Below are 24,913 nucleotides of genomic sequence, written 5' to 3'. Positions count from 1 at the left end.
TCACAATGACGACTGGTGAATAATCTTTAATCTAAAAAAAATGTTAGTTCGTAAAAAAGATATTCATATGGAAACGATATTGTCAAAGTGAAAAGTCTTGGCTGGCGGCCATTGAAATGTATCACGGGGAGAAAAAAAAATCATTTTCCCTGATGAACGATGAAATAGAAATGAAATATTCCCCCAAAATATATATTTATTTCTTTTAAAATCTCCCAAATGTAAAATTGCACATGGTTCAGATGTATGTGGAGTCATTTGGAGGGGAGAGTAAATGTAGAGACGTACAGATAGATTCCACAAAATATAACCCCAGTTGAACATCTCCATGATTTTATTTGATATTTTAAGATAGCTTTAGAAATCTTATCCCCATCAGTCCGGCCCCCTTTTTGCGCTGGGAGAGAAAAAAATAACAGGAGGCATACGTAGTGAAACAACATTTTATAGTGAATCATCATTTTCTGAAGTATTGTCCTGACTTGATGAATTGATTCCGTGTCATTTTGATGCATCAGGGGTGGCCAAGGACACGTTTCCACAGGCTGATTAATTCCTTACATAGAGCTTTATCGCCCTCTTCTGCCTCTTTTTGGTCCTACATGACGTTTTCAGACCAAAGTACAGAAAAATGCATTGACGTGATGGAAGGACTCCTACAATGTGTCCTTTTTTCGGTCAGAGGCGTTCCTTCAGTGAAGTAGGGTGAGGACTTGATGCAATAAATGTCATTTCTTATTTCAGTAGTTATTCATACAGTAACTAGCTATACAATGGCTATCTAAATAAAACTATCCATAATGGTGATTGGAGACAATAAATATATTATATTATATATAAGTATTTTTGGTGCAATTATACAAACAGATTTCACCATAAAAGGTGAATTTAAAGAAAACAACAAAAACTTTGGTTGTCCAGGAGAAGTCAAGTCCATGTCCTCTTCAACTTTGACATAGGAAGGATTGCGACACCCTGTCGTGGTCTGGACCTCACCCTGTGGGTCAAAATGCCTTCCGCATGTCGATGATGTTCACATTCTTGAATCTTCAAACACTACATTCGCACTGGGCACAGGCTCCTGACTGGAGGATAGAGTAGCAACAAGAACAGTCTCAAGAACATTCTTCATGATTCAGCAACATTATTAATAACAATGTCCAAAACATCCCCCATCCATTTGCTTATTATCACAAGCAGTGCTAGTAGCTCTTATTCACACCTAGGGACAATTTGGAGTGTTTTAACAACCTGCCATTCATTTTTTTGAATGTGGGAGGACACCGGAGTACCCGGGGAAAACCCACGCAGCACCGAGGAGAATATGCAAACTCCAAACATCGATGAGAAGGTTTCTTCAGCCGTCATCTGTACAAAAGTCACTTTTGCACAGATGACGGCTGAAGAAACCTTCTCATCGATGGACCACTCCTGTACGACTGAGAGCTTACACAGACAAACTCCAAACAGGAAAGCTAGAGTCGGAATCGAACTCTGCCGACCTGCTAACCAATCAACCACCGCCCCAGCACTTACTTGCTGCTGTTTGCTTTTGAAATTTTGTTGTTGTCCGCCGTCACGGAGAGAGACTTCCAGAAGCCAATTTTACCAATCTCGCATGAGATGTTCACCTCAGATGGGTCTGTCCTACATACGCATTGGTACACATGCAAACACGTTTAGGTATATACATGTATGTAACAGTATGTTTTTTCGGCTGATTTACCTTTGTTTGCCACTTTGCATTGGGATCTTAATTGTTGTGTCATCGTCAAATGCATCGTTTTCCACCGCCCCCTCCAAATTCCACCCGGCATCCTGGGAAACGGGACATAAAAGGCTGCTGGACTGCGAGTCGCGTGGTAGTGTATGATAGAGAATAGACAGAAAAGAAGTTATTATATTTAAAAGTTTCATGCCGTCGAACACAAGGCCCACAATGGAAGGACAGAAAATCTGGGGTCAATCTGAGTTGAACAGACACAGCCTGTTAAACTGTCATCTTCATGTAGGAGATCTGGCCTATGACTAATTTAAGACTTGGTAAACTCCTTCACAGGAAGAGCTCATTAGCCATGTGATGGAGAATAAGAAGTTAACATATGTAAAAGTTTCATGCTGTTATATGCTTAGTCAACATGTGTAACTCGATATACACAATTGAAGCACAGACAACCTGGGGTCAATCTGAGGTCAACTGACACAGTTTGTTAAACTGTCATCTTCATCTAGGAGATCTGGCCTTGGACAGAATTTAGGACTTGGGAAACTCCTTTATCACCGGAGCAATTTACGAATTGAAAGTCCTTCACAGGAAGAGCTCATTAGCCAGGTTACACATTTATCAGTTCATGGAAGAGACAATGTTTTATTGCTTACAGCTGTTCGCCATCAGAATGTTCCAGGGGTGTGCTATTCTAATCAAGAAAACTATGCTTTACTAATGTATCGCTTAAATTTGCATATACTCTCAATAAAGAGCTTGACAGAGGGCTGCAGAATTCAGACGTCTGTCATGAATGGCCGACGCGGCAGTAAAAGACAATCTTTCTGGGTCCGAGCCTTCGTCCAAAGTGTCCGATTGAACATCTCTGACACCATGTTACAAATTTATCAGTTCATGGAAAGGACAAACCATTAAAATGTCTACGTTCTGTTGTTTATAGTTGTTGGTGCTTGGCACGTCCAGGGTCATGGTATTCAAATCAAGAGGACTATGTTTTGCTCATGTATCACTTAAATTTACATATAGTCTCAATAAATAGCGTGGCAGAGGGCTGCAGAAGTTGGGTGTCAGTCGTGAATGGCCGGCAGTAAAAGACAGTCTTCCTGTGTTTGTTCACAGTGTCCGACCGAACATCTCTGACAGTGTATGAACAAAGCGAGCTATGGTCATGTAGTTTGGTCACATGGGCGGGTGCTCTCACTTCCTTCTGCTTCTTTTTATCATCATCCTTTTTTTTCTTGCTCTCCGGTATGAGGTCATCCAGCCAGCTCAACTCTCGCTTGCTGAAGCCGAAGTCCAGAAGCTTCCGGATAAATACCAATGCGAGAACCTAGGGAGTACATTGTGAAGTGACGTATTACATTGGCGCGGGACGGAGGGTTTTATCTCACCATCATTGGAAAAACGACGGCGACAGCGGAGGTTTTGATGAGCCACAGGGCGATCAGGCAAGAGAGTTGGACAGCAGTGAAGGCGTGGACCTTCCTCAACGGCACGTAGCGAAGGTAAATAAGGTCCGGTTGATGCTTGCCGGCCATGGCGAACAGTTGGATGCGATCAAAGAGCTGCACAAGACCAATGGGATCGATGGGGTATGGTTTGTTAACTCATTCGTTGCCATTCCAGAATTTATTTGGGAATTGAAAAGTGTGACGTGGAGCGTCACTGCCGAATTTGTTCGGGTTTTTGGTTTTTCTGGCAGGGTGGGGGTGCAGATAAAGCGCTGGTCAGTCCTCTAGCAATGTTTTCCCTTTCCACAAGGGGCAGCATTTGCCTTTTGTCCACGTTAGCTCTTTGTTACAGCTTCAGCTGTTAATAATAATAATAATAATAATAATAATAATAATAATACATTTCATTTAAAAGCGCCTTTAAAAGCTCAAAAGGTCACTTTACAGTCATTGGATACGTTTTTTTCTGGGTGAGCAGTGGCGGCCACACGCGCCAGCGTTCAATCAACCCGGAATAACTCAAATAGATAGAAAGCTAGCTAGCTAATTGATAGCTAATAGATAGCTGGTAGGTAGCCAGCTATCTAGCTAGCCATCTAATAGATAGAAAGCCAGCTACCTAGCTAATAGATAGCTATCTAGATAGCCAGTTAGATAGCTAGCCAGCTAGCTGTTGTTAAAGCGCTACATAAATCAATATGTATTGTATTGTATTATTTCAATCTCAGATAACTCCAGACCCATATAACTTAGGAATTAACTTTTTTTCTGATGAAAGAAGAGAGTCTAAGGTTTCTTACGCTGCATTGAATTTTGATGTAGTCCTAACACTCAATATTCTGTGGATCCTGGAATTTAAGTGACGATGACAAAAACCCTGGCCCTGGAGTGGACACATTTTTGCACGTCTCTCAGTGAATGAGTGAAGTGGCCCGCGAAAGGAAATCAAAGATGACAACTTTGATGATATCGGCTAAAATCTGGACCAAAATTTCAAATTTTCACATAAACAAAAACTTATCCTATGACTGTAAAGTGACTTTGAGAGTTTTGAAAGGTGCTTACAAATGAAATGTATTATGATTATTTATTTTTTGAGACAAAAAAATAAACAAGCCCCAAGAAAAAAAAGTGATGTTTTTTTTTTAAAGAAAAATGTTCCAAAAAAGAAGAGATTCTACGGTTTCTAACACTGTATTGGATGTTTATGTAGTCCTAAAACTCAAGTATATTGTATTATTATTATTATTATTATTATTATTATTATTATTATTATTATTATTATTATTATTATTATTAATTCATTTATTTTTTGAGACCAAAAAAACAAGCCCAAGAAAAAAAAAGTGATTTTTGTTTAAAGAAAAATGTTCCAAAACAGAAGAGATTCTACGGTTACTAAGGCTGTATTGAATGTTTATGTAGTCGTAAAACTCAATGTTCTAAGGGTCCTACAATTTGAGTGAAAATGACAAAAACCCTGGCACTGGAGTGGACACATTTTTGCACATCATCTGGCAGTGAATGAGTTAAACTTGCAAATGAATAAAAACAAATTACCTGGGCAACTAATTCTACACAAGGAATGCACATGAGAGAACCGTAGGAAGTGCAGTGTCGGACTAAACACGCACCTGAATGCCTTTGAGTGAGGACACGCCCATGTAGAGGAAGACGCCATAGAGGACGGGCATGGGGATAAACTAAAGACAAAAAAAGAGCAAATAAAAACCACCAAGGTCGCTGAAACTTCAACTCGGATCAACGGCGCTCTGCTGACCTTGAGGATGGATGTCATGAAGACCGACAAACCCATGAGGAGGAAGATCATGAAGCCGGTGACTCGTTGCTCCCGGACGCCGAGAAACTTGGGCTGCTCTCCTGGGGCCGCGCACGTCGATTCCAACTTGAGGCTGTTGACATGCGTGATGGAAAGAACAGTCGCCGCCACGAACCACGGCAAGCCCATAATGGAGCACACAGCGATCATCAACGACACCAGGAGCAGGTCCAGATGGTAGCCGCAACCTTTCTGCAGGAAGCACATGTTAACGTCTTGTGGAAATTTACTAGAAATATTCGGGCCTCCCTTTGCGACTCCGTCATGGTGGCGTTCGGGCCCCACCGTCAGCTTGTTTTCCTTCCTGTTGACGATGACAGCGGTGATCTGCTGGTCCATGAAGATGAGGATGGTGCAGAGCACAGCGGGAATGCCGGCGGCTAACAGCGTCCACCAAGGGTTGGGACCCAACGGAGAAATGAGCCAACCGCGATTGGGTGATGTGGGCTGTGACACACCGTAATCACAAATTACTGATTAATACAGTAATACCTTGGCTTATGAACTTAATTGGTTCCCAGGAAGTGTGTGTAAGGCGAAAAGTGTGTACTCCAAACATTAATTTCCCATAAGAAACCATTAAAATGAGAATAATCCGTTCCGAGGTCCCCATAAAACATACTTTTCTACTAAATTAGCCTTTATGGACAAGCGACACCATTTTTTTTGTTTCCTGAATGACATCAGTAAAACTTTTTATAGCATCTAAAATACCCAAAACACGCAGGCTGATATTTTTAGTCAAATGAAAAACACCAATAAAAATGACTTAAAGTGTCCGTTAACTACTTCAAAATGACCTGAAAGAGTTTCCGTTTCAGAAGGTCCCGACCCCTTGTTCGTGACGTCACGCCAAGACGTCTTGCCTTGATCGAGAATCAAAACAATGGCTTCAGATTCGGAGAAGATGCTTTCTTGTTACTCATCCAGTATAAATGTTTGCAATCGATTAAAGAAGTCCTCCCAAATCAATTCGAGCCGTCAATGACACCAATGTAGCGTCCCAGAAAATGCACAAGATGGCGACCAAGCTCCATTGGAAATGCGCTGATTTGTCTGCTGCAAATTTGTGTCAGGGAGTATCAAATAGTAGTCAAATAGTAGACTTCCTGAATATTCAGCGCGAGTCCTCATAAATCTGATGAATTCTTACTTTGGGCATCTTCTGATGTCCAGCGATTGTTCATTTTTTACAGGTGTAAAATTCGCACAATCATCCCAACACCAATCACACTCACAATCTAAAATTTTCCATTACCTGGAAGCTATCCGGGACACTGAGTTTGGGAGACGGAATTCCAACCAGATAATCCATCAAGACCATGAACATAATGGTCAAGAAAACGGCAAAGTCACTGATAGTCGATCGCACCTGTATGTCAAAAAGCTTTGATTGTTCATTTGATATAATAGCAGTGTAAATATCAGTCATCCAAGTCATGGTGCAAAAGTTCACTCATTCAATGCCAGACGATGTGCAAATATGCGTCCACTCCAGTGCCAGGGTTTTTGTCATTTTTACTCAAATTGCAGGACCCACAGAATATTGAGTAAGGCCAACCGAGACGAAATTATGGGTCACATAATATATTATTATTATCAGTCTACAGTATTATTATTTGTACCTTATTATTATTATTATTATTATTATTATTATTATTATTATTATTATTGGTATTATGATGGTTATTATGATTACTGCCCAGCTGGCTATCTAGCTAGCTACCCAGCTGGCTATATATTTGCTCTCTATTAGCTATCTGGCTGGCTATCTATTAGTTATACGGCTACCTAGCTAGCAGTCTATCTATCTATTGGGTATCTATTAGCTAGCTAGCTTTCTATCTATTTGAGTTACTTCCGGGTTGACTGAACGCTAGCGCGTGTGGATGCCACTGCTCACCCACAGTAAAACGCATGACTGAAAAGTGACCTTGAGAGTTTTGAAAGGGGATTATAAATGAAATCTATTATTATTATTATTATTATTATTATTATTATTATTATTGTTGAGATTTAGCACTAAATAAATGTTCAATTCAGCGTAAGGAAACTTAGACTCTCTTCTTTCATCAGAAAAAAAGATAATTCCTAAGTTATATGGATCTGAAGTTATCTGAGCTTGTAATGCGGGCTGTACAAAAAGCAAATGCTGCACCCTCATGGGAGGGAAAAACATTGCCAGAGGTCTGACCGGCGCTTTATCTGAAGCACCCGCAAGAAAAAACAAAACCTGAAAAATTCGGCAATGGCATTGAATGGGTTAAATGGCGGCCACTGGACTTTTTTTGGTTGTTGAAAACAGTTCCCCTTTCATCCAAAAGGCCTGTGAAATTCAAAATCTTAGCTGTGGAAGTCTCTATATGACAGGAAGAGAAACCCACCTTGGTCGGGAAGAATCTCTTGTTCTTGAAGCTTTTGAGGTATGTCGACAATAAAAATGTTGTGAAGAAGAGTATGATGGACCAGAACAGGACGTCTGGGACGAAGGGGCCGTCGTGGCCGCAAGCAGAGCCCACGAACTGACCACGCAATTTCTGACATTTCTGAAAGAGAAAGAGAAAGAGAAGCTCTGATGGGGTTCTAGATGAGATGTTCCAAACGATTTGTGTCACCTTGACACTAAGCTCTTCCCACGGGATGCTAGCCGACGAGTTGTAGCCCCAGCGTCTCCAAATTTGCTGCATCTCGGCGGAGGCGTTGGCGGGTTGGGAACATTCGCACCTGTAGCCCAAGCACAAGAAGCCGGTATGAGAGCCTCAACTGCAAAGTTGAGTAGTTCGGATAGATTATGGACTTAAATACAGGTAACATTCGATTTACGACCGAGTTGCGTTCCGACCAGATGGTTGTAAGTCGAAATGGGAGTAAGTTGAAATGGTCGTAAGTCAAAATCCGTTCAAAATGTTGGATAGAGACTCGGAGGCTAAATGACACGCAAGCTCCCCCCCTCTGATCATCATATGGTCGATTGCTGTGCGAGAGTGAGATGCTGGCTGGTCGGCCAAAATTGTCGTACGCATTGCCTGCCTGCTAGCCTTGCGGGGCCAGGCCTAGAATTAAAATAAAAAAAAAATAGGGTCTGAAGGTCATGGTCGTAAGCACGGGTGGTCGTAAGTCGAGCTGGTCTTAATTCGGATGTTACCTGTATTTAACATTTATAATATTTTTTTGTTTTAGCTAAAAATAAAAGAAAAATATAATGATCGCACAGATATGGATTTTTAACTCATTCACTGCCATTCCCAAATTTATTTGGGTATGGATTTTTCATGCAATTTAAAAAAATAGGGTCTGAAGGTCATGGTCGTAAGTACAGGTGGTTGTAAGTCGAGCTGGTCGTAAGTCGGATGTTACCGGTATGAATGAATGAATAAATAAATAAATAAATCCCACCCGCATACATGCACACAAAAAAAAAAAATCACATGACTTTTACCCAAAAATAAATAAACACATAAATAAATAACCTGAAAAAAATAGATAAGAAAACAAACAGATAAATAAAAACAAAAAAATAAATTGTGAATAAATAAAATCAACAAAATAAATCACATAAATAAATAAAATGGCTGCCTGTAAAAAGTATTTTTTTCCAATTTGTGGACAAACAGCTGTCTGTCCACAAATTAATTTGATATCCTCCACACCCTTTTTAACCTTTGTTCGGGAACCCTTGTTCGGGTTCTTAAAATTATTCAATGCATGGTAGGCAAGCTTGTAGAGACTAAAATCTCTTAAAAAAATTACATGACTAAAATCAAGCAAAAACAAAAAAGAAAAACAAACTAACAAAATCTCCCCATCCACGTTGGTGTTTTCTGTTGAGCTCAGCTGTCTAGCTTACGTGTAGAAGGTCAGATTATCCAGGATGTTAGCATTGTTGACTGGGTAGATGTGCCCCAGGTGCAGCAGTTTCTCCAGGGCCTCGTAGATAAAGATGAAGCAGATGAGGGCCGCAAAAGCCTCTTCGGTGAAGCGCGTGATGTAGCAAACAAGAGAGCTGGCGTCGGTCGCCACCAGCAGTAAGCACATGAAAGCGGTCCACAGCCCGATGCTGGTTCTCAGTGACAAGTAGCACAGGCCGTAGTCACTGAGTACGAAATTTGTACATTGAAAATAACGAGAAGAACATGTCGATTAGCATAGGATCAAGTCAGCTGTGGTTATACCCATAATGGCGGAAAAAGCCTTTTTAAAAATGTACTTACACTGCTTAGCAAAAATATAGACTTGGATTGGGTGCATAGAGCAAAACCAAAGTAGTCAATGTGGCATTGTTGTTGTGGCTTCTGCGATAAACGAAGACATTTGAAGATGATATGATGTCTTATAAATTATTTTAAAAAGCTAGTTAGCTAGATAGCATGATAGCTAGCTAGCTAGCACAATAGACATATACCTAGCTAGCATGATAGCTAGCAAGCCAGTTAGCATGATAGGTAGATAGATAGCAAGAACAATAGCTAGCTAGCATAATAGCTAGCCAGTTAGCATGATAGGTAGATAAATAGCTAGCTAGGGCGATAGATAGATAGCTAAGACAATAGTTAGCTAGCACGATAGCTAGCACGATAGCGGGCGGGCGGGCGGACGGACGGACAGAAAGACAGAAAGACAGACAGACAGACAGACAGAGACAGACAGACAGACAGACAGACAGACAGACAGACAGACAGACAGACAGACAGACAGACAGACAGACAGACAGATAGATAGATAGATAGATAGATAGATAGATAGATAGATAGATAGATAGATAGATAGATAGATAGATAGATAGATAGATAGATAGATAGATAGAACTATGTTTCAGTATCAGAAAGCCTTTAATACTCCCACAATGGGGACATTTTCAATCTACAACAGCAACATTGAAAGGATGGAGGGGGTGAAAAGAAAAAAACAAAGTATTCTATGCATATAAAAATATCAGAAGACTGAAATGTTTAACTGTGCAAAAATGTTTCGTAAATAAAACTTGAGTGGTACCCGAAAAGAAAAAATAAACAAGCGAGTAAAAATTGGTACAACAGTGACATGGAGGGATGTGAACTTGTGAGCATTCACGACAATATTTCCCCATTGACTGTCACCGTTTTGATTCTCGGGGAAGCAATGGAATGGCAGAGGTCAAACGGCCTGAGTGAAAGGATCTTTTGACCCAGTGTTCTGCACCCAAGCCAGAAAGTTCATTGTCGAAGTTTGTCCTTTCAAATCGATGACCCTATCCTTCACCTCTAAGTTTTTCATACCCAAATAACCAGAAACAAATTTAAGCTGGACCATGACCGCATCAATATTTGCATGCAAGGCCCTGATGGCATCCCGTTTTTGTCCAGTACGTTGAAATACGATTGCAGATTTCTCTTATCAAAGTCAATATTGACGAGTCAAACGTCGGCGGTGCAAAGACCGTGGACCGCCTCCCTACAAAAGTCACCAACACCGACAGCTCAACCCCGCTCCGCAGTCATGTTTGTCCGTGTCGCAGTTGCACTTTTGCTAACAGTGGTGGTGGTGGTGCGGTGCGGCCCGGCTCAGCCGCTGGTCCGCCAGGACCAGCTGGACCGCATACGGGCAGCTATGGAGGACCTCAAATTCGAAAGACAAGGTGACTCTGGTTGCACACACATTGCTTAAAAAATAGCCCGCACATGCCGAACGTGACTTTTGTGTGTCTCTGGAAACAGCCATGATGGCGCGTCTGGAGAGGGCTGAGAAGGAGCTGAACACAGTCCGAGGTGAGCCTGGTTCTGAAATAAATTCGCCTTTCATGCTGCTGTGCCAGTTGAGAACAATTCTGATACAGTGATACCTCGGTTTACGAACCCCTTGGCTTACAAACCTTTCGGTTTACGAACGTTAAATTTATTAAAAAAAAATTACCTTGTCATACAAACTATTTTTTGGGATACACACGGAGCAGCCACAATGAGTGATGTGTCGTTCGCAAATGAGCCCGTTCTCCTTACAAGAAAATGGCATCCGGCTTGTTTTGCTTCTCTATTCCCCACCCCCAGTCGCCGGTTAAAGTAGGATTGGTCAAGAACGCAGCAGTGAGGGGGTGGGGGTTACAGACAGCGAGAGAGTGAAGCCATTCTCCAAACAGTAAATGGCTGCCGACTTTTTTTTGTTCTCGCAGCAGTGAGGGGAGGTGGTTTAAACATTAAAGAGACAGGCAGACGACAGTGAGAGAGTTTCAACTTTGATAATTCAAAGGCAGAGTGTAGACTGCGAGGTCAAAATTAATTAATTAGTTAAAAACACTTGATGCAAAAAGCTATCAACCCAGCTAAACAGAACACAATTGATGAGGAATGACAAAAAAATTATCGCAGAGAAAGCATTTACAAGGGATCATTCCTCAAGGTGGTGAAAGGTTACGTTCCTCATCAAGTGTTTAATGCTGAGGAAACCGACCACTCCATTCCATCAAGCCATCAACAACCATCACAAAGGTAAATAAAACAACTTTATTATACAGTAGACAGTTTATTTCTTTAATTATAATACCATAGCACATTTATTATACATAAAATAAGGTATATTTTGTGTAGTTTTAAGGCTTAGAAAATTAGAAAGTAGAAAATGATGTTTTATGGGGACATAGGAACGGATTATTCTCATCTTAATGGTTTCCTATGGGAAATTAATTTTTGGGATAGACACTTTTCGCCTTACACACTCTGTCTGGGAACCAATTAAGTTCGTAAGCCAAGGTATCACTGTAAATATTTTATTCAAATATGTCGGTGCAACGGGGCTTGGCCAGTGATTATCAAGTCTTATGCTTCATGTCCTATAAGTCCAAATACTTTCACAGAAACTCCAAAGATTGCATTTGCTGCCTCTCTGGGGGGAAACGGCCTCCAGAAGACGACATCCGGAAACAGAGATCTGATCTACAGGGATGTCCTAACCAATATCGGCGGGGCTTACAACGCAGAGACAGGTAACCTACACACTTCCACTTCCATGATTGTGTCATGATGCTCAACAAGATCATCTGCGTTCCCCAAAGGCGAGTTCACCGCCCCCATTCGCGGCGTCTACTACGTCCGCTTCACCGCCAACGGGCCAACTGACTTCACCACGAGCGCCGTGATGTACAAGAACAACGCCCAGATTCAACTTATCGTCCACGAGCAGCCATCTGGGCAAGGGAGCGACACGGCATCCAACGGCGCCGCCCTGCTGTTGGAAAAGGGTGACAAACTGAAGATGGTCCTTTGGCACAACACGCAAATCTGGGACAACAGTAACCACCACAGCACCTTCAGCGGATTCCTGGTTTTCCCACTGTATGTCAAGCCGTTTCAGAATAGAACCAATGCGTGGAGTTCACAACTTTGGCGATAGGGGTTGAAGTTTGTTGTGAGGTTTTTTATATTTGTAAAAAAAAAAAAAATCTGAAAAATGAGCTACTTTTGCATGTTGTTTCTGAAGAACCGATGAAGCTCCGATGGAATTTGACATTCAGTCAGAGATGAAAAGCCTCCAGACTTTGATGACACAGCTCCAAGTGGAAAACACAAGTACTATTCCTTTTCTGCTCCCCCCGCCGTCCAACGTGTACTAGCCCTGCGAATAATCATTTTGTGTTGACAGAACTCAAAGAACGAATGGAGACCACAGAAACGGAGCTGAGGAATATAAGAAGTCAGTATCTAATGATGCTTTATCTATCTATCTATCTATCTATCTATCTATCTATCTATCTATCTATCTATCTATCTATCTATCTATCTATCTATCTATCTATCTATCTATCTATCTATCTATCTATCTATCTATCTATCTATCTACCTGTAGTATCTACCTATAGTATCTACTGTACCTCTGGTATCTACCTATAGTATCTGCCTAAAGTAACCTAGTCTATGCCTATAGTGTCTACCTAGTCCTAGAGTATCTATCTATATACCTATAGTATCTACCTATATAATAATAATAATAATAATAATAATAATAATAATAATAATAATAATAATAATAATAATAATAATAATAATAATAATAATAACACATTTAATTTATAAGCGCCTTTCAAAAGTCTCAAGGTCACTTTACAGTCATTTTACAGTCACTTTACAGTTTCTGTGAGTGAGCAGCGGCAGCCACACGCGCCAGCGTTCACTCAACCCGGAAGTAACTCAAATAGTACAGTCAGACAAAAAGATAGAAAGCTAGCTAGCAGGCCAATAGATAGCTAATAGCTAGCCAGCCAGCTAGCCAGATAGCTATTGTACGGCATTACAGAAAAGACAAAGAGAATAGACTTAGCACATGTTTTACTAATGTCCACATCAACAAAAGTCAAAAGAACAAAAAAAAAAACTAAATAACAAATAATATGACAACACAAAGACAGTATGTCTCTTCCACGACATCTTTACCTATAGTATCTACCTGTCGTATCTACTGTACCTATAGTATCAACTGGACCTATAGAATATACCTATAACATCTACCTGTAGTATCTACATACAGTATCTGCCTATAGTATCTACCTATCTACCTAAAGTATGTACCTATAATACCTACTAACTACCTATCTACCTATCTATCTACCTTATCTATTTATTGCCACTTTGCCGTAGATGTGCCCAAAGTCGCGTTTGCGGCCTCCCTGGGGGGTAACGGCCTCCAGAAGACCACATCCGGAATGAGGAAGCTCCTCTTCCAGGACGTCCTCACCAATGTTGGTGAGGCGTACAACCCGGAGACAGGTGAGCAGTCACCTTCTTCCATTTTATTCCTGGTTAGTCAGACCCCCCCCTCCCCCCCGCCCAATCAAATTGTATTCATTTGCCAACAGGTCATTTGATTCATTTACACGCTCTATATTGTGAACAGTCACAGCAAATGAAATGCTTTGCCTCAATTTTATGGTGTCTTACTGCCAAGGAACTGTGTTGAAGTGAATTGACGAGCTTCATTTTGACAAAGTACTGCTTTTCTGCTAGCATCTCAGGCCCAATGAGCTATGTTGAAGTGTGTTGAGCTACATTTAGACAAAAAATTTGGTAGACTTGTACGAAATAATTTCATTGAAGTGAGTCGCAAGGTTTTTTGGGTGGGTTGTCGACTAATGGACTGTGACCATGAACATATTTCCTCACCCTCCCTTACCTACCCAGGTTATTTCACGGCACCCGTACGCGGTGTCTACTACATCCGCTTCACCGCCAACGCACCCACCGACTTCACCATGAGCGCCGTGCTGTATAAGAACGATGCCAGCATACAGCTTATCGCCCACGAGCAACCATCCGGCGAGGGTAGCGACACGGCGTCTAACGGCGCCACCCTGCTGCTGGAGAAGGGCGACAAGCTCTCACTGCATCTGTGGCCGAACACGCAGATCTGGGACAACAGTAACCACCATAGCACCTTCAGCGGATTCCTACTTTTCACCCAGTGAGCGTCCTAGCAGGCCTCCTTTGAAGACCCATAAAGTATTCAATAAAATTCCATAAAAAAATGATTTGTGTTTGGCTTTGAACTTCTTATTCTGGGAATTTTTAGAGGATAATATTACTTTAAAATCTTATCAAAGCAAATGTTTATAGAAATGCTACAAAGTGAGCCAATAATTCACCAGACAAGAAGAACAGAAGAGCCTTCAGCATCAGGTCGTCTCAAAATGTGAACGACTACTAGTGGGCAGCACAAATTAAACTGTACAAAATTAAAATAAAACAAAACAAAAATGTCACTCGGACCATACTAACCAGCAGAACTTGAAGAGGATTTTCTCAAAAACCAGGACGGGCCCGGTGCTGCCCAAGATGGTGAGAGGCTGACCCGCAAACAGAGAGTAGGTCACGCCCGTCAGGGATGCCCCAAACAGAGATTCAATGGCGCTCTGCGACATACACAAAGTACGTCTCGGAATGATGATGTCACTCCTCATGGACTCTTCCGGCTTCCTCTGTGGTTCTTACTATGTTTCCTTGGGTGGCTTCTCCAAGCAGCCCTCCGAAGGTGATGACGGGCGACATGCAGGCGCAGTAAAGGAAGAGGATGGATGCCAAACATTGCAGGCTGAGTCCATCAGTCAGGTCACTGAGCAGAAAAGGTGACTTCCTCTGGATGTCCTTGACCAGACCGCCAAATAGCCTAACACACACGTATGGACAGATACCCTTTAGATTTTTCTTTAAATATATTTTACGTTTGAATATAATTGCTGAAAATATATGAAAAGACTGAGTATGGTGTCGTATTATTATGAAGCGCTTTTTTTGTCATTGCCATGTTCTCAAATTTTGGTAGCTAACAGTGCCATGATATGGCTAACAGTGCCACATCATGGACTTTGGTAGTGAGCATTAGTTTTCCAAATTTAAATGACTTTATTTGGGTCCGCGGCAATCCACAAATTGAGTTACTGGAATAACATAACCGTTTTAGGGTGTAGCAAGACCTTAAGATGGCAATGAATAAAGAGTACATGGACCTTGAGTTGGCTCTCAAGTCAATGGAAGAAATGTTAAAACGACTTTCGACACAAGCTAGCAACATGTGGCTAACATCACAAAGTGCTAACCTCCCCGTCCTTTGCAGCTCTGGTCCAATGTCATGCTCTGCTTCCCTGATTATGTCTGAGATGTGGATGGAACCATTTGGGGCAGAAGGAATCTTCCGCTTTTCCTGCAGAGACAATGTCAGAGGTGTTAGCTTTAGCATTTTAGCCATTAGCAACTTCAACTATCAAAACTTTCATTTGAAACTTGGTTTGAAACCCTGCTTTGAAAATCAGAACCCTGGTTGGAAAAAATACTGTAAAACCTTGACTCTTGCTTAAAATTCTAACTCTGACTTATAAGTCCTACTTAGATGCTCTGACCCTATCTTGGCAACAAGATTTCTTTGAAATACTACATTGAAACGCTAAACCTAGCTAGAAACCCTCATTTGAAACCATAACACTTGTTTGAAATTCTTACAACCACTAACCCTGGGTAATGTTTGATTACACATATTTGCAAAACAGTTATTATTGTTAGCATTAGCGTTTAGCCAGTGTATCCACAAACCTGAGAGGGTACGTTCTTGGGCGGTTCAATGCGGATGCTTGGGTCCCACTCGCCTGGTGGGAGCACTGTTACTTGATCCAGGAACTCATCCAGTCCTGATAGGAGGTCTTTGTTATCCTTGGCCTTGTACGCCACATCGTGGAAGATCTTGGATAGGCCCACACGTACATTTTAAAAACTAAACTTGACACACATGAAATTATTTCCCGGCACCTCGTCTGTCATCAGCGTGGCCATGGAACGTCCGATCTCATGGTATTGCGGACCTTTTCCGAACGGACCAAGTAGAAGGAAGAGGAACCTGACGGACAGAGGGTCAAGTGACAATTATAGTACCTTGGAGAGGTACTGTAAATCCCAAATTACTTGGCAAAAATATGGCAAACTGAGTCAAATATCACTCTGAAGAAAGTAATAAATCGTACAATCTTTGGTAAGTGATAAAGATTAGACAGAATAGAAGCTATCATATTTAAAGGTTTCATGATTAGAAGGCCCACAATGGAAGCACAGAAAATCTGGGGTCAATCTGAGGTTAACAGACACATCCTGTTAAACTGTCATCTTCATGTAAGACAGGGGTGTCAAAGTCATTTTTTGCCGCGGGCCACATTGTAGTTATGGTTTCCTCTCGAGGGCCGTTATGAATTTGGGGAACCCATTAGAATGTTTAAATCCATTCAAATATTACATATAGAGCACACAGCAAATTAATGAATAACTCGTTTTCAAATATGAAGTCAAGAATAATAACTTTTATTGTGGTTGACATCCAAAAATGTGAAATTTTGGCTCAGATTTTAGCAATCATCATGGAATTTAACAAGTTTGATTTGCTTTCGCGGGCTGAAAAAAAATGATGTGGCGGGCCGGATTTGGCCCGCGGGCCTTGACTTTGACACCTGTGATGTAAGAGATCTGGCCTTGGAGTTTACGGATAGGTAAACTCCTTTACAGGAAGAGGTCATTAGCCAGGTTACAAATCTATCAGTTCATGGATCCACTGCTGAGTATAAACCTCATCTGACATCTACAGATATGGTAGTTTCATATTTTTTCATAAATGGATATGAATGGCCCCTGTCTGTTATTTTTATGCATTAGGAACCAATTTTAGTGTAGAAAATAGAGCGACAACACTTTTACTAACTTTCTCGAATGTGCAATTGTCCGATCAAAGTGGTAAAACTGCGCCTCTTCCCTCACTGTGCATGAGCTATGTTGTGAAATGGTGTTAAAAGTCCTATGAATTCTACGATTTGCTGGCAACCGGTTCAGGGTGTCCCCAGCCTACTACCCGAAGCCGGGATCATAAAATGGATGGTTATATTGAGTTCTATGAATTCACATCGTCTTAGTTTTTGAATGTGAGATGTTGTGCCCTGATCTTTCAGATGTTTTTAAAACAAGGAAGTCCTAAAACTGCCGAATCGAGTCATGTGACCTTCTACTGATAAGAAGAGGGAGCTCACCTGGTGGGAACAGGAACTTGGGTGAGTCCGGAAAGAAGCACTGCGGGTGCTAGGCGAACAAAGGCGACAATGGGCTTTTCTAGGAAGTCCACTTGCCCCACCAGCACGTTGGAGGCTTCGGCACCAGGAGGGATCTTCCTCATGAAGTTCATGTCCACCTGAAGCAGTGAATGAACACCAAGTGGAAAACCTGCATTTTTGCATGTTTATATCCATTCATCCATTTTCCGATCCACTTAAAACCCACAAAAAAAAATCATTCCCACCTGTTGTCAACATCGTGAAGTGAGTTGAAGAGTTTCCTTTTTACAAAAGTTAACTCTCTGCCCCTAAACCCATATTGTTGCTTTGGCAACTTGATGTAATTTTACACCTTTTCAGGTGTGGGGGACTCCCTGAATGACCATTCAGTGTTAGGTCATTGTTTGTTTCAACCCGTCAAGTTTGTTTCATTTTGTCATGTTTACACTCATGGTTTTGTTTGTTACTTTGGACCGTTCTGTTCAGATGACTTTTTGGCTGATTTCGGGTTAAGGCGTCACTGTAGACTGTCACGTTTTGGTTTTGCTCCCTCTCATTGTTTGTTTCTTCCTGTCAAGTTTGTTTCATCTCGTCATGTTTTAACTCTTGGTTTTGTTTGCTACTTTGGACCGTTCTGTTCTGATGACTTTTCTGGCTGATTTAGGGGTGGGGCGTCACTGTAGACTGTAACATTTTGGTTTTGCTCCCTCTCACTGTTTGTTTCACCTTGTCAAGGTTTTTTTCATCTAGTCATGTTTTACCTCATGGTTTTGTTTGCTACTTTGGACCGTTATGTTCTGATGACGTTTCTGGCTGATTTGGGGTAGGGCGTCACAGTAGACGGTCACGTTTCGGTTTTGCTCCCTTTCATTGTTTGTTTCATCCTGTCAAGTTTGTTTCATCTCGTCCTGTTTTAACTCTTGGTTTTGTTTGACATTTTGGACCATTCTGTTCTGATGACTTTGTTGTTTGAGATTGTATTTATTTATTTAATACAATTTGTCAAATACACCCTCCTTTCTGCATTTTTGGGGTCCAACACCACTACTACCTTGCAAATCGTAACATAGACAAAAAAGGTGTTTCACCTTGCTGAAGTCCACCCCGCTGCTTTCACGACTCACTGCGGTGAGGGTACCTTCCGCACCCCTGATGGCGTCCAGGTTGCCAGGAGCTGACTGAGGGGATGCCACAAGACCTGCTGGAGCAGAAATAGGCTTCACATCACCTTAATTGTCCGTCATCTAGTTGCTGCTACTTAACTAAACATAAAAGTTTGGTCAACTGTATTATAAACATAGTCACTCACTATTTGGTCCCAGCAGATGAGGATCAGAATACTTCTTGCCGATGTCAGCGATGGATCGCACCAGTGGGATGCGCTTGCTTAGCCTTTTCTCATTCTGATGGTGGTGGCGCTTCAAGATGGCTTCCCTCACTTTGTCTGTGACATGGTGGTCCAGCTGACCGGATGCCAGCATGTTCTCAATCACCATGTCTGGGAAAATATCATAAGTTGTGACTCAATCTTTCTAACCAGCTACGAGTGGGTTGTGGTGGGGAACGATTGGGGATGTGTGACTACTTTTTCCACTTTCATGTGCGGGGTGTCGCGACGGCACGCTAACCTGCGATCTGTTCAATGCCGTTGGCGCGCATGTCGAGAACCACGGTGCCGTTCATGATGCAGGAGCGCAGCTCAAACAGGCTGTGCAGTGACAGGGTGGCCACATAAGGTTTACTCCAACGCTCGCCGCCATCCTCGACGTCCTCCTCAAACTTCAACCACCTGCGCGCACACCCAAAGCCTCATTCAAAATGGCACCCAGCAATAGAAAGTGGTTTTACTACATCCTTACCTTGCTGTCTCTTTCCATTCCAAGACTTCTCCATCCCTGAAAGACAACTCGTCCAACTCAGTGAAGAGTTGGTGAGGGACATGCTCCTCGTCGTCATCCTCCATGCCTAAGATGAACTGGACCCTCTGTGAGGGTGTATCTAGTTTTTTTGTATGCACATCAAATATACCAAAGGTTAAAAAATGCAATTAGTATTATCATTCTGAAAAAAATAGAAACAGCTTGCAATATTGCAAGGTTATGTATTGCAGATGACGATTTGAAAATTATATATATAAAAAAAAATAATAATAATAATAATAATAATAATAATAATAATAATAATAATAATAATAATAATACACTTCATTCAAAACTCGCAAGGTCACTTTACAATCGAATGAGAAGTTTTTTTCTGAGGGTGAGCAGCGGCAACCGGACGCGCCAGCATTCACACAACCCGGAAGTATCTCAAATAGATAGAAAGCTAGCTAGCTAATAATAATAATACATTGTATTAATAGCTAGCGACTAGATAATAGATAATAGGAATATGCATTTTTTGTCACTTACAAATGATTTACTGTTTGCGGCCCACACAAAATGATATAGCGGGTCAGAGTTGGCTCCCGCGCCTTGAATTTGACACCTTTATCTCACGCAAAAAAAAACTGATACAAGTCACCCCCACCCCAACAAAACACTACAAAACTAAACAAAACAAAAAAATGCTATCATTCATTTTCACGTTAGCAAAATGATGGAGAATAAGAAGTTATCATATTCAAAAGTTTCATGCTGTTATATGCTTAGACAACATGTGTGACTCGAATACATAATTGAAGCACAGTGAACCTAGGGTCAATCTGAGGTCAACAGACACAGTTTGTTAAACTGTCATCGTCATAGAGGCAATCTGGCCTTGGACAGAATTTAGGACTTGGGAAACTCCTTATCACAGGAGTAATTTAGGACTTGAAACTCCTTCACAGGAAGAGCTCATTAGCCAGGTTACAAATTTATCAGCTCATGGAAAAGACAAAAGAGCTATGTTTTATTGCTTACAGCTGTTGGGGCTCAGAATGTTTCCAAGAAAACTATGTTTTATTCATGTATCATTTAAATTCGCATATACTCTCAATAAATAGCTTGGCAGAGGGCTGCAACATTCAGGCGTCTGTCATAAATGGCTGCGTCTCCTGCCGGCAGTAAAGACAATCTTTCTGGGTTTGAGTCTTTGTCCACAGTGTCCGATCGAACATCTCTGACATAAATCGGGAGATTGTTATGAAAAAAATATATAATCCGACATCAACGACCATCCCAAAGGTAAATAAAACGACTTTATTATACAATACAGTTTATTTCTTTAATTACAATACAATAGCACATTTATTATACATAAAATAAGGTATATTTTGTGTAGTTTTAAGGCTTATTTAGTAGAAATCTATGTTTTATGGGGACCTGGGAACTGATTATTCTCATTTTAATGGTTTCTTATGGGAAATACATGTTCGGAAAACGAACTTTTCACCTTACACACACTTTCTGGGACCCAATTAAATTCGTGAGCTGCGGTATCACTGTAGTTGCTTTATAGAGTGAATATTGTGGTCAAAATCGGGAGTCTCCCGACCAAATTGTGACACTTAACATGTACGTATCTTCCAGACTGACAATCAGAAGTCGAGTAGCAAGCATCCTCATGTTGGCGATGCTGCCTCCGCCGCTCATGTCGGTGTCCTCTGTGATGATGGCGCCGTCGGTTCTGTCGTCCCAAAGGTACATGGATGCCAACGTACAGCGCCCTGTGACCTAATCCCCAAACATGACTGACATGTCAAAATGGTATCCTTTGTCCTTCATGATAATACAGTAAAGTCTCGTTATATTGATATCGGTTATATCGATAGTACTGCTTATTACAATACTATTTCTATGAACGCAAGGAGAAAATTTACATGCCGCAGGATCGGATATATCGATAGTCCGGTTATATCGATATTTTTTCCGACTCCCGAGTATATCGATATAATGAGACTTTATTGTATAACACAACCGTCACTCACTTTCCAGCTCCTCCGCCTCAAAATTGGTGTAAAGTGTGGAGCTTGTGTTTCCTCGATCCAGCACTGCATCATCCAGCTGCAAATGCACACACACAAATGCATTCAATGATTAGACAAGGGGAATTGAAAAAAAAAAACATGTACCATATTTTCCGGTGTATAAGGCGCACCCAAAAGCCTTGATTTTCTTCAAAATGTGACCCTGCGCCTTATACGCCGGTGTGCCTTATATGTGAAGTAATATTGAGCCTCAACAGGTCTCGCAACTGCTGTCAGGAGCCACTGACACCATTACCCCCCCATAGAAGTAGTGCATAACCCCAGCCTTACTTATAATGTAGTGTGCCTTATATTTGGCATATATTTATATACAGTAAAGTCTCGTTATATCGATATTCAAGGGAGTCCGAAAAAATATCGATATAACCGGGACTATCGATATATCCGACCCTGTTTGCATGTAATTTTCTCCGTGCGTGCATAGAAATAGTATCGATATAACCGGGACTATCGATATATCCGATATCGATATAACGAGACTTTACTGTATTATATTTGGAAACTTTTTTCATTAATTGAAAGTGCGCCTTACAGTCCGGTGTGCCTTATTTGTGGAAACATTTTGAAAATACACCTTTCATTAGGGGTGGACCTTATATTCCAGTGCGCCTTATACAACAGAATATATGGTAATTTTTCTTTTCTGAAAGAGACTTTCACTATGAAACGAGTCTATGCATGATACAAAAAAAAGATTGAGGACTGCGGTTATAAAAAATGGACAACAAATTGTTCAGTGAGAGCTGAATGAGAGGAACTCATAAACAACAGAAGTGGTCGAAAAGAGAAGAAAAGCAACATCCGTCATGTTGAATAGCATCACGGCATTTCACCGCAGCAACCACCTCAGCTGCCACACTTCAAAGCCTGGACCTTGACCACTTGTGACTCGATACTAATGTCAGGAACTGGTGAAGAACATTGAGCTCCTTCTAGGCTCCTTTAATGGTCTCAAAGGCAAATAATGGTGCCAAACATTTTCCATTGGACAACATTGTGAATAAATGTAGCTGAAAATAGCACATTACTGTGTTTGTATTGTTGTTTTTTTTACTTGAAGGACAACAGACACCATTTTTTTTGTTTCCGAACTGACATCAGAAAAACGTTTTAGAGCATCTAAAATACCCAAAACACGCAGGCTGATATTTTTAGTCAAATGCAAAACACCAATACAAATTACTAAAAGTGTCCCAAAACTGCCACAAAATGCACTCAGAAATGACGAGATTCAGAAAGTCCCACCCCCTTGTCCGTGATGTCACGCCAGGATACTCCTTCATAAACTGTCTTGCTCCAGAATCAAAACAATGGCTTCAGAGAGTTGAGATTCGAAGAAGATGCTTTCTTGGTACCCATCCAGTTATGAATATGATTCGAGTAGTTCTGAAGAGGAAAGCATAAATGTTTGCAATCGATTAAAGGAGTCCTTCCATATCAATTCGAACCGTCTGGACTCCAATGTAGCGTCCCAGAAAATGCACAAGATGGCGCACAAGCTCCGTTGGAAATTGTGTTATTTGTCTGCTGGGAATTACACCTTCTTTATGGTGTTACCACAATTGGTAGTCATGGTGCGACACACAACGATTCACCATTGCGTTATTTATGTCGTTTTCCTTTTCTAATTTCTCGATGAACACCGTGTTTTCAGACGAAAAAAGTGCCCAAAACACATTGTGTGTCGCTTTGTCGGTCAAGGGCGTTCCTAATGTGAAATCACTTCAGGAACCGTCATCAACTCAAAAACAAGACTTCCTAAATATTCAGCGCGAGTCTTAAAATGTAAAATATAGCTATACGTGGTGGAATCTTTGTAAAATGTGCTCAGTAGAAGTCATTTTAAGTGATTTTACAAATTATGGACGCAACGTGTCGGTTGTCCTTTAAATACATGAGTTATACTGTCTATGTACTGCTGCTTTTGCAAGTATTTTTTTTGACACAAGTAGTTGTTCTTAGACTTAAGTAGAGAGCAGAAATACTTTCAATAATGTATGATCATTAAAGTCCACACCAAAGTCCATTCAATAATTTCTGTAGCAGACGAATACATAAGTAAAAACAAATGATGAAAATTACCCCTTCCTAGCGATGTTGGTGTGATGCAAACCGAATGTGAAATGAGTGAGTACAGATGTCGTTCGCGTGTTTAGAAGGAACGCCAGTTTCGAGTCGATGCCGTTTTTTAGAAGGTTTTAGAAATTACGATACTCGCGGGGGAAGTTTACTTCCTGGAAACAACGTCAACTTGTCGGACAGGAGACGTTTGTTGTTTAAAGTTAACAAGTATTCGAGCTGTTTCTTTACAGACATTCTGTTGTCTACACAGATGATTTTAGCTTTTAGTCATGGACACTTGAGTACAAGTACCACTGACTTTGACGCATCTTTGACGGGATGAGAGTAGCTAGCCGTCGCCAAGCTAGCAAGAAAATAACAGTACGTACTAACTTACTGATGTCAACAATGGCCTCATCTGCTCGCTCACGTCTTGTGCCATTTTCAAATTCCACAGTCAGGACGTTCAATGCTGGTGAAGAAAAGTCCTTGTATCATCAGCAGCATCAGATTGTACTGTTGGAACACCAGCTTGAAGAAACGCCCCCCTGGTTGGAGTCTCGACGCCGAAGGGGGTCTTACAATAATAGAGGAAAGAAGGAACCCACCATGAAAAAAATGTCATCCATCTATTTTATGATTTCTTGAGTTCTGTTAAAGGTGTTCGTAATGACCAAAAATTAATTTTGAAAAAAGCCATAATTGATTCCAACATTTTTTTTACTGAGGAACTAAAATCAAAACAAAAACTGCTAATTATGTTTCGAACCTCATTACAACTGCAGTGAAAATATAATTGTTTTCATTTTTGTCAAAAATGATCACCCATGAGCCTCCGGCGTTCATTTTTTAAATATATATTTATTTCAGCATTACTTTGCGTGAATACAAAATTAAATTGGATTGGATTTATCTTTATTATTAGTCTCGCAGTGGAGAAATTTACATTTCACAGCAGCAAAGTCATGAAACCGAGATAAAAGGAAAGAAACAAGTACAAAAACGAAATACAGGAGCTGCTGGAAAGGCAGCCACTCTCGCTTCAAGTCCAAAGAAGCAAAAAAAACCAAGGTTAAAAAATATTGGAGAATTATTAAAAAATACTATAATACATAGTCACCTATTTTTCATCTTGCACTCAACAAATACTCCATATTCTATATTAAAAACAAGCTAACTGCAATGCTAAATTTGATAACGACTAAAATAAAACATGTAAAAAATAAAAACTACAAAACCAGCTCTAAAAACTAAAGAAAACTAACTCCCAGTCAGGATGCACACAATCATAGGAACCAAAGCCCACGCGAGCACTGGGAAAACAGGC

At 40.9% G+C, this 24,913-nt stretch overlaps 2 protein-coding genes and 1 long non-coding RNA gene across 6 annotated transcripts; 2 read left to right on the top strand and 1 right to left on the bottom strand.

The window, feature by feature from the left end:
- Nucleotides 1–429: 429 nt before the first annotated feature.
- On the bottom strand, nucleotides 430–24,112 carry LOC148896919 (sodium bicarbonate cotransporter 3-like). 4 transcript variants are annotated; one of them, XM_088999808.1, is made up of 25 exons: nucleotides 23,984–24,112; nucleotides 21,466–21,541; nucleotides 21,074–21,211; nucleotides 19,415–19,553; nucleotides 19,184–19,344; nucleotides 18,865–19,053; nucleotides 18,644–18,756; nucleotides 17,535–17,692; nucleotides 16,276–16,363; nucleotides 16,063–16,209; nucleotides 15,573–15,676; nucleotides 14,968–15,142; nucleotides 14,755–14,888; nucleotides 8,865–9,110; nucleotides 7,633–7,741; nucleotides 7,402–7,563; nucleotides 6,276–6,389; nucleotides 5,303–5,464; nucleotides 4,958–5,209; nucleotides 4,812–4,880; nucleotides 3,118–3,291; nucleotides 2,928–3,056; nucleotides 1,727–1,848; nucleotides 1,537–1,647; nucleotides 430–1,085 (listed from the first exon to the last, which is right to left on the bottom strand). In XM_088999808.1, exons 1-25 carry the CDS (start codon nucleotides 24,026–24,028, stop codon nucleotides 1,034–1,036), a joined length of 3,369 nt encoding a protein of 1,122 aa, XP_088855934.1. In that variant the 5' UTR covers nucleotides 24,029–24,112; the 3' UTR covers nucleotides 430–1,033. The 4 variants fall into 4 exon arrangements, with proteins under 4 accessions (XP_088855934.1, XP_088855936.1, XP_088855935.1 ...); XM_088999810.1 differs by having other exon boundaries at nucleotides 1,727–1,818; XM_088999809.1 differs by having other exon boundaries at nucleotides 18,644–18,753.
- LOC148896920 (complement C1q tumor necrosis factor-related protein 4-like) lies at nucleotides 10,469–14,507 on the top strand. The gene is made up of 8 exons (XM_088999814.1): nucleotides 10,469–10,631; nucleotides 10,711–10,761; nucleotides 11,844–11,972; nucleotides 12,042–12,321; nucleotides 12,467–12,555; nucleotides 12,629–12,679; nucleotides 13,621–13,749; nucleotides 14,161–14,507. The coding sequence occupies exons 1-8, from the start codon at nucleotides 10,493–10,495 to the stop codon at nucleotides 14,442–14,444; spliced, it is 1,152 nt and encodes a 383-aa protein (XP_088855940.1). The 5' UTR covers nucleotides 10,469–10,492; the 3' UTR covers nucleotides 14,445–14,507.
- On the top strand, nucleotides 23,618–24,183 carry LOC148896918 (uncharacterized). The gene is made up of 3 exons (XR_016115450.1): nucleotides 23,618–23,652; nucleotides 23,858–23,967; nucleotides 24,044–24,183. It is a non-coding gene; the product is annotated as an uncharacterized LOC148896918 (long non-coding RNA).
- Nucleotides 24,184–24,913: the final 730 nt, after the last annotated feature.

This window comes from Hippocampus bargibanti, linkage group LG06 (assembly GCF_051943395.1).
Source record: "Hippocampus bargibanti isolate YZ-2025 linkage group LG06, ASM5194339v1, whole genome shotgun sequence".
In the NCBI taxonomy this organism is placed as follows: Eukaryota; Metazoa; Chordata; class Actinopteri; order Syngnathiformes; family Syngnathidae; genus Hippocampus; species Hippocampus bargibanti.
The sequence above is the reverse complement of the archived record's forward strand: the minus strand, read 5'-3'. Positions and strand labels throughout refer to the sequence as shown.

What these genes read in the sequence shown, in the direction of transcription:
- LOC148896919 (XM_088999808.1), bottom strand. Translation starts at nt 24,028, where the DNA reads ATGGCACAAGACGTGAGCGAGCAGATGAGGCCATTGTTGACATCA. An exon ending in TTGCTACTCGACTTCTGATT is followed by an intron (nt 19,554 to 21,073) that starts GTCAGTCTGGAA and finishes CAAAAAAACTAG; the next exon opens with ATACACCCTCACAGAGGGTC. An exon ending in TCATGACATCCATCCTCAAG is followed by an intron (nt 4,881 to 4,957) that starts GTCAGCAGAGCG and finishes TTTTGTCTTTAG; the next exon opens with TTTATCCCCATGCCCGTCCT.
- LOC148896920 (XM_088999814.1), top strand. Translation starts at nt 10,493, where the DNA reads ATGTTTGTCCGTGTCGCAGTTGCACTTTTGCTAACAGTGGTGGTGGTG. An exon ending in GGATTCCTGGTTTTCCCACT is followed by an intron (nt 12,322 to 12,466) that starts GTATGTCAAGCC and finishes TTGTTTCTGAAG; the next exon opens with AACCGATGAAGCTCCGATGG. An exon ending in GCTCCAAGTGGAAAACACAA is followed by an intron (nt 12,556 to 12,628) that starts GTACTATTCCTT and finishes TTGTGTTGACAG; the next exon opens with AACTCAAAGAACGAATGGAG.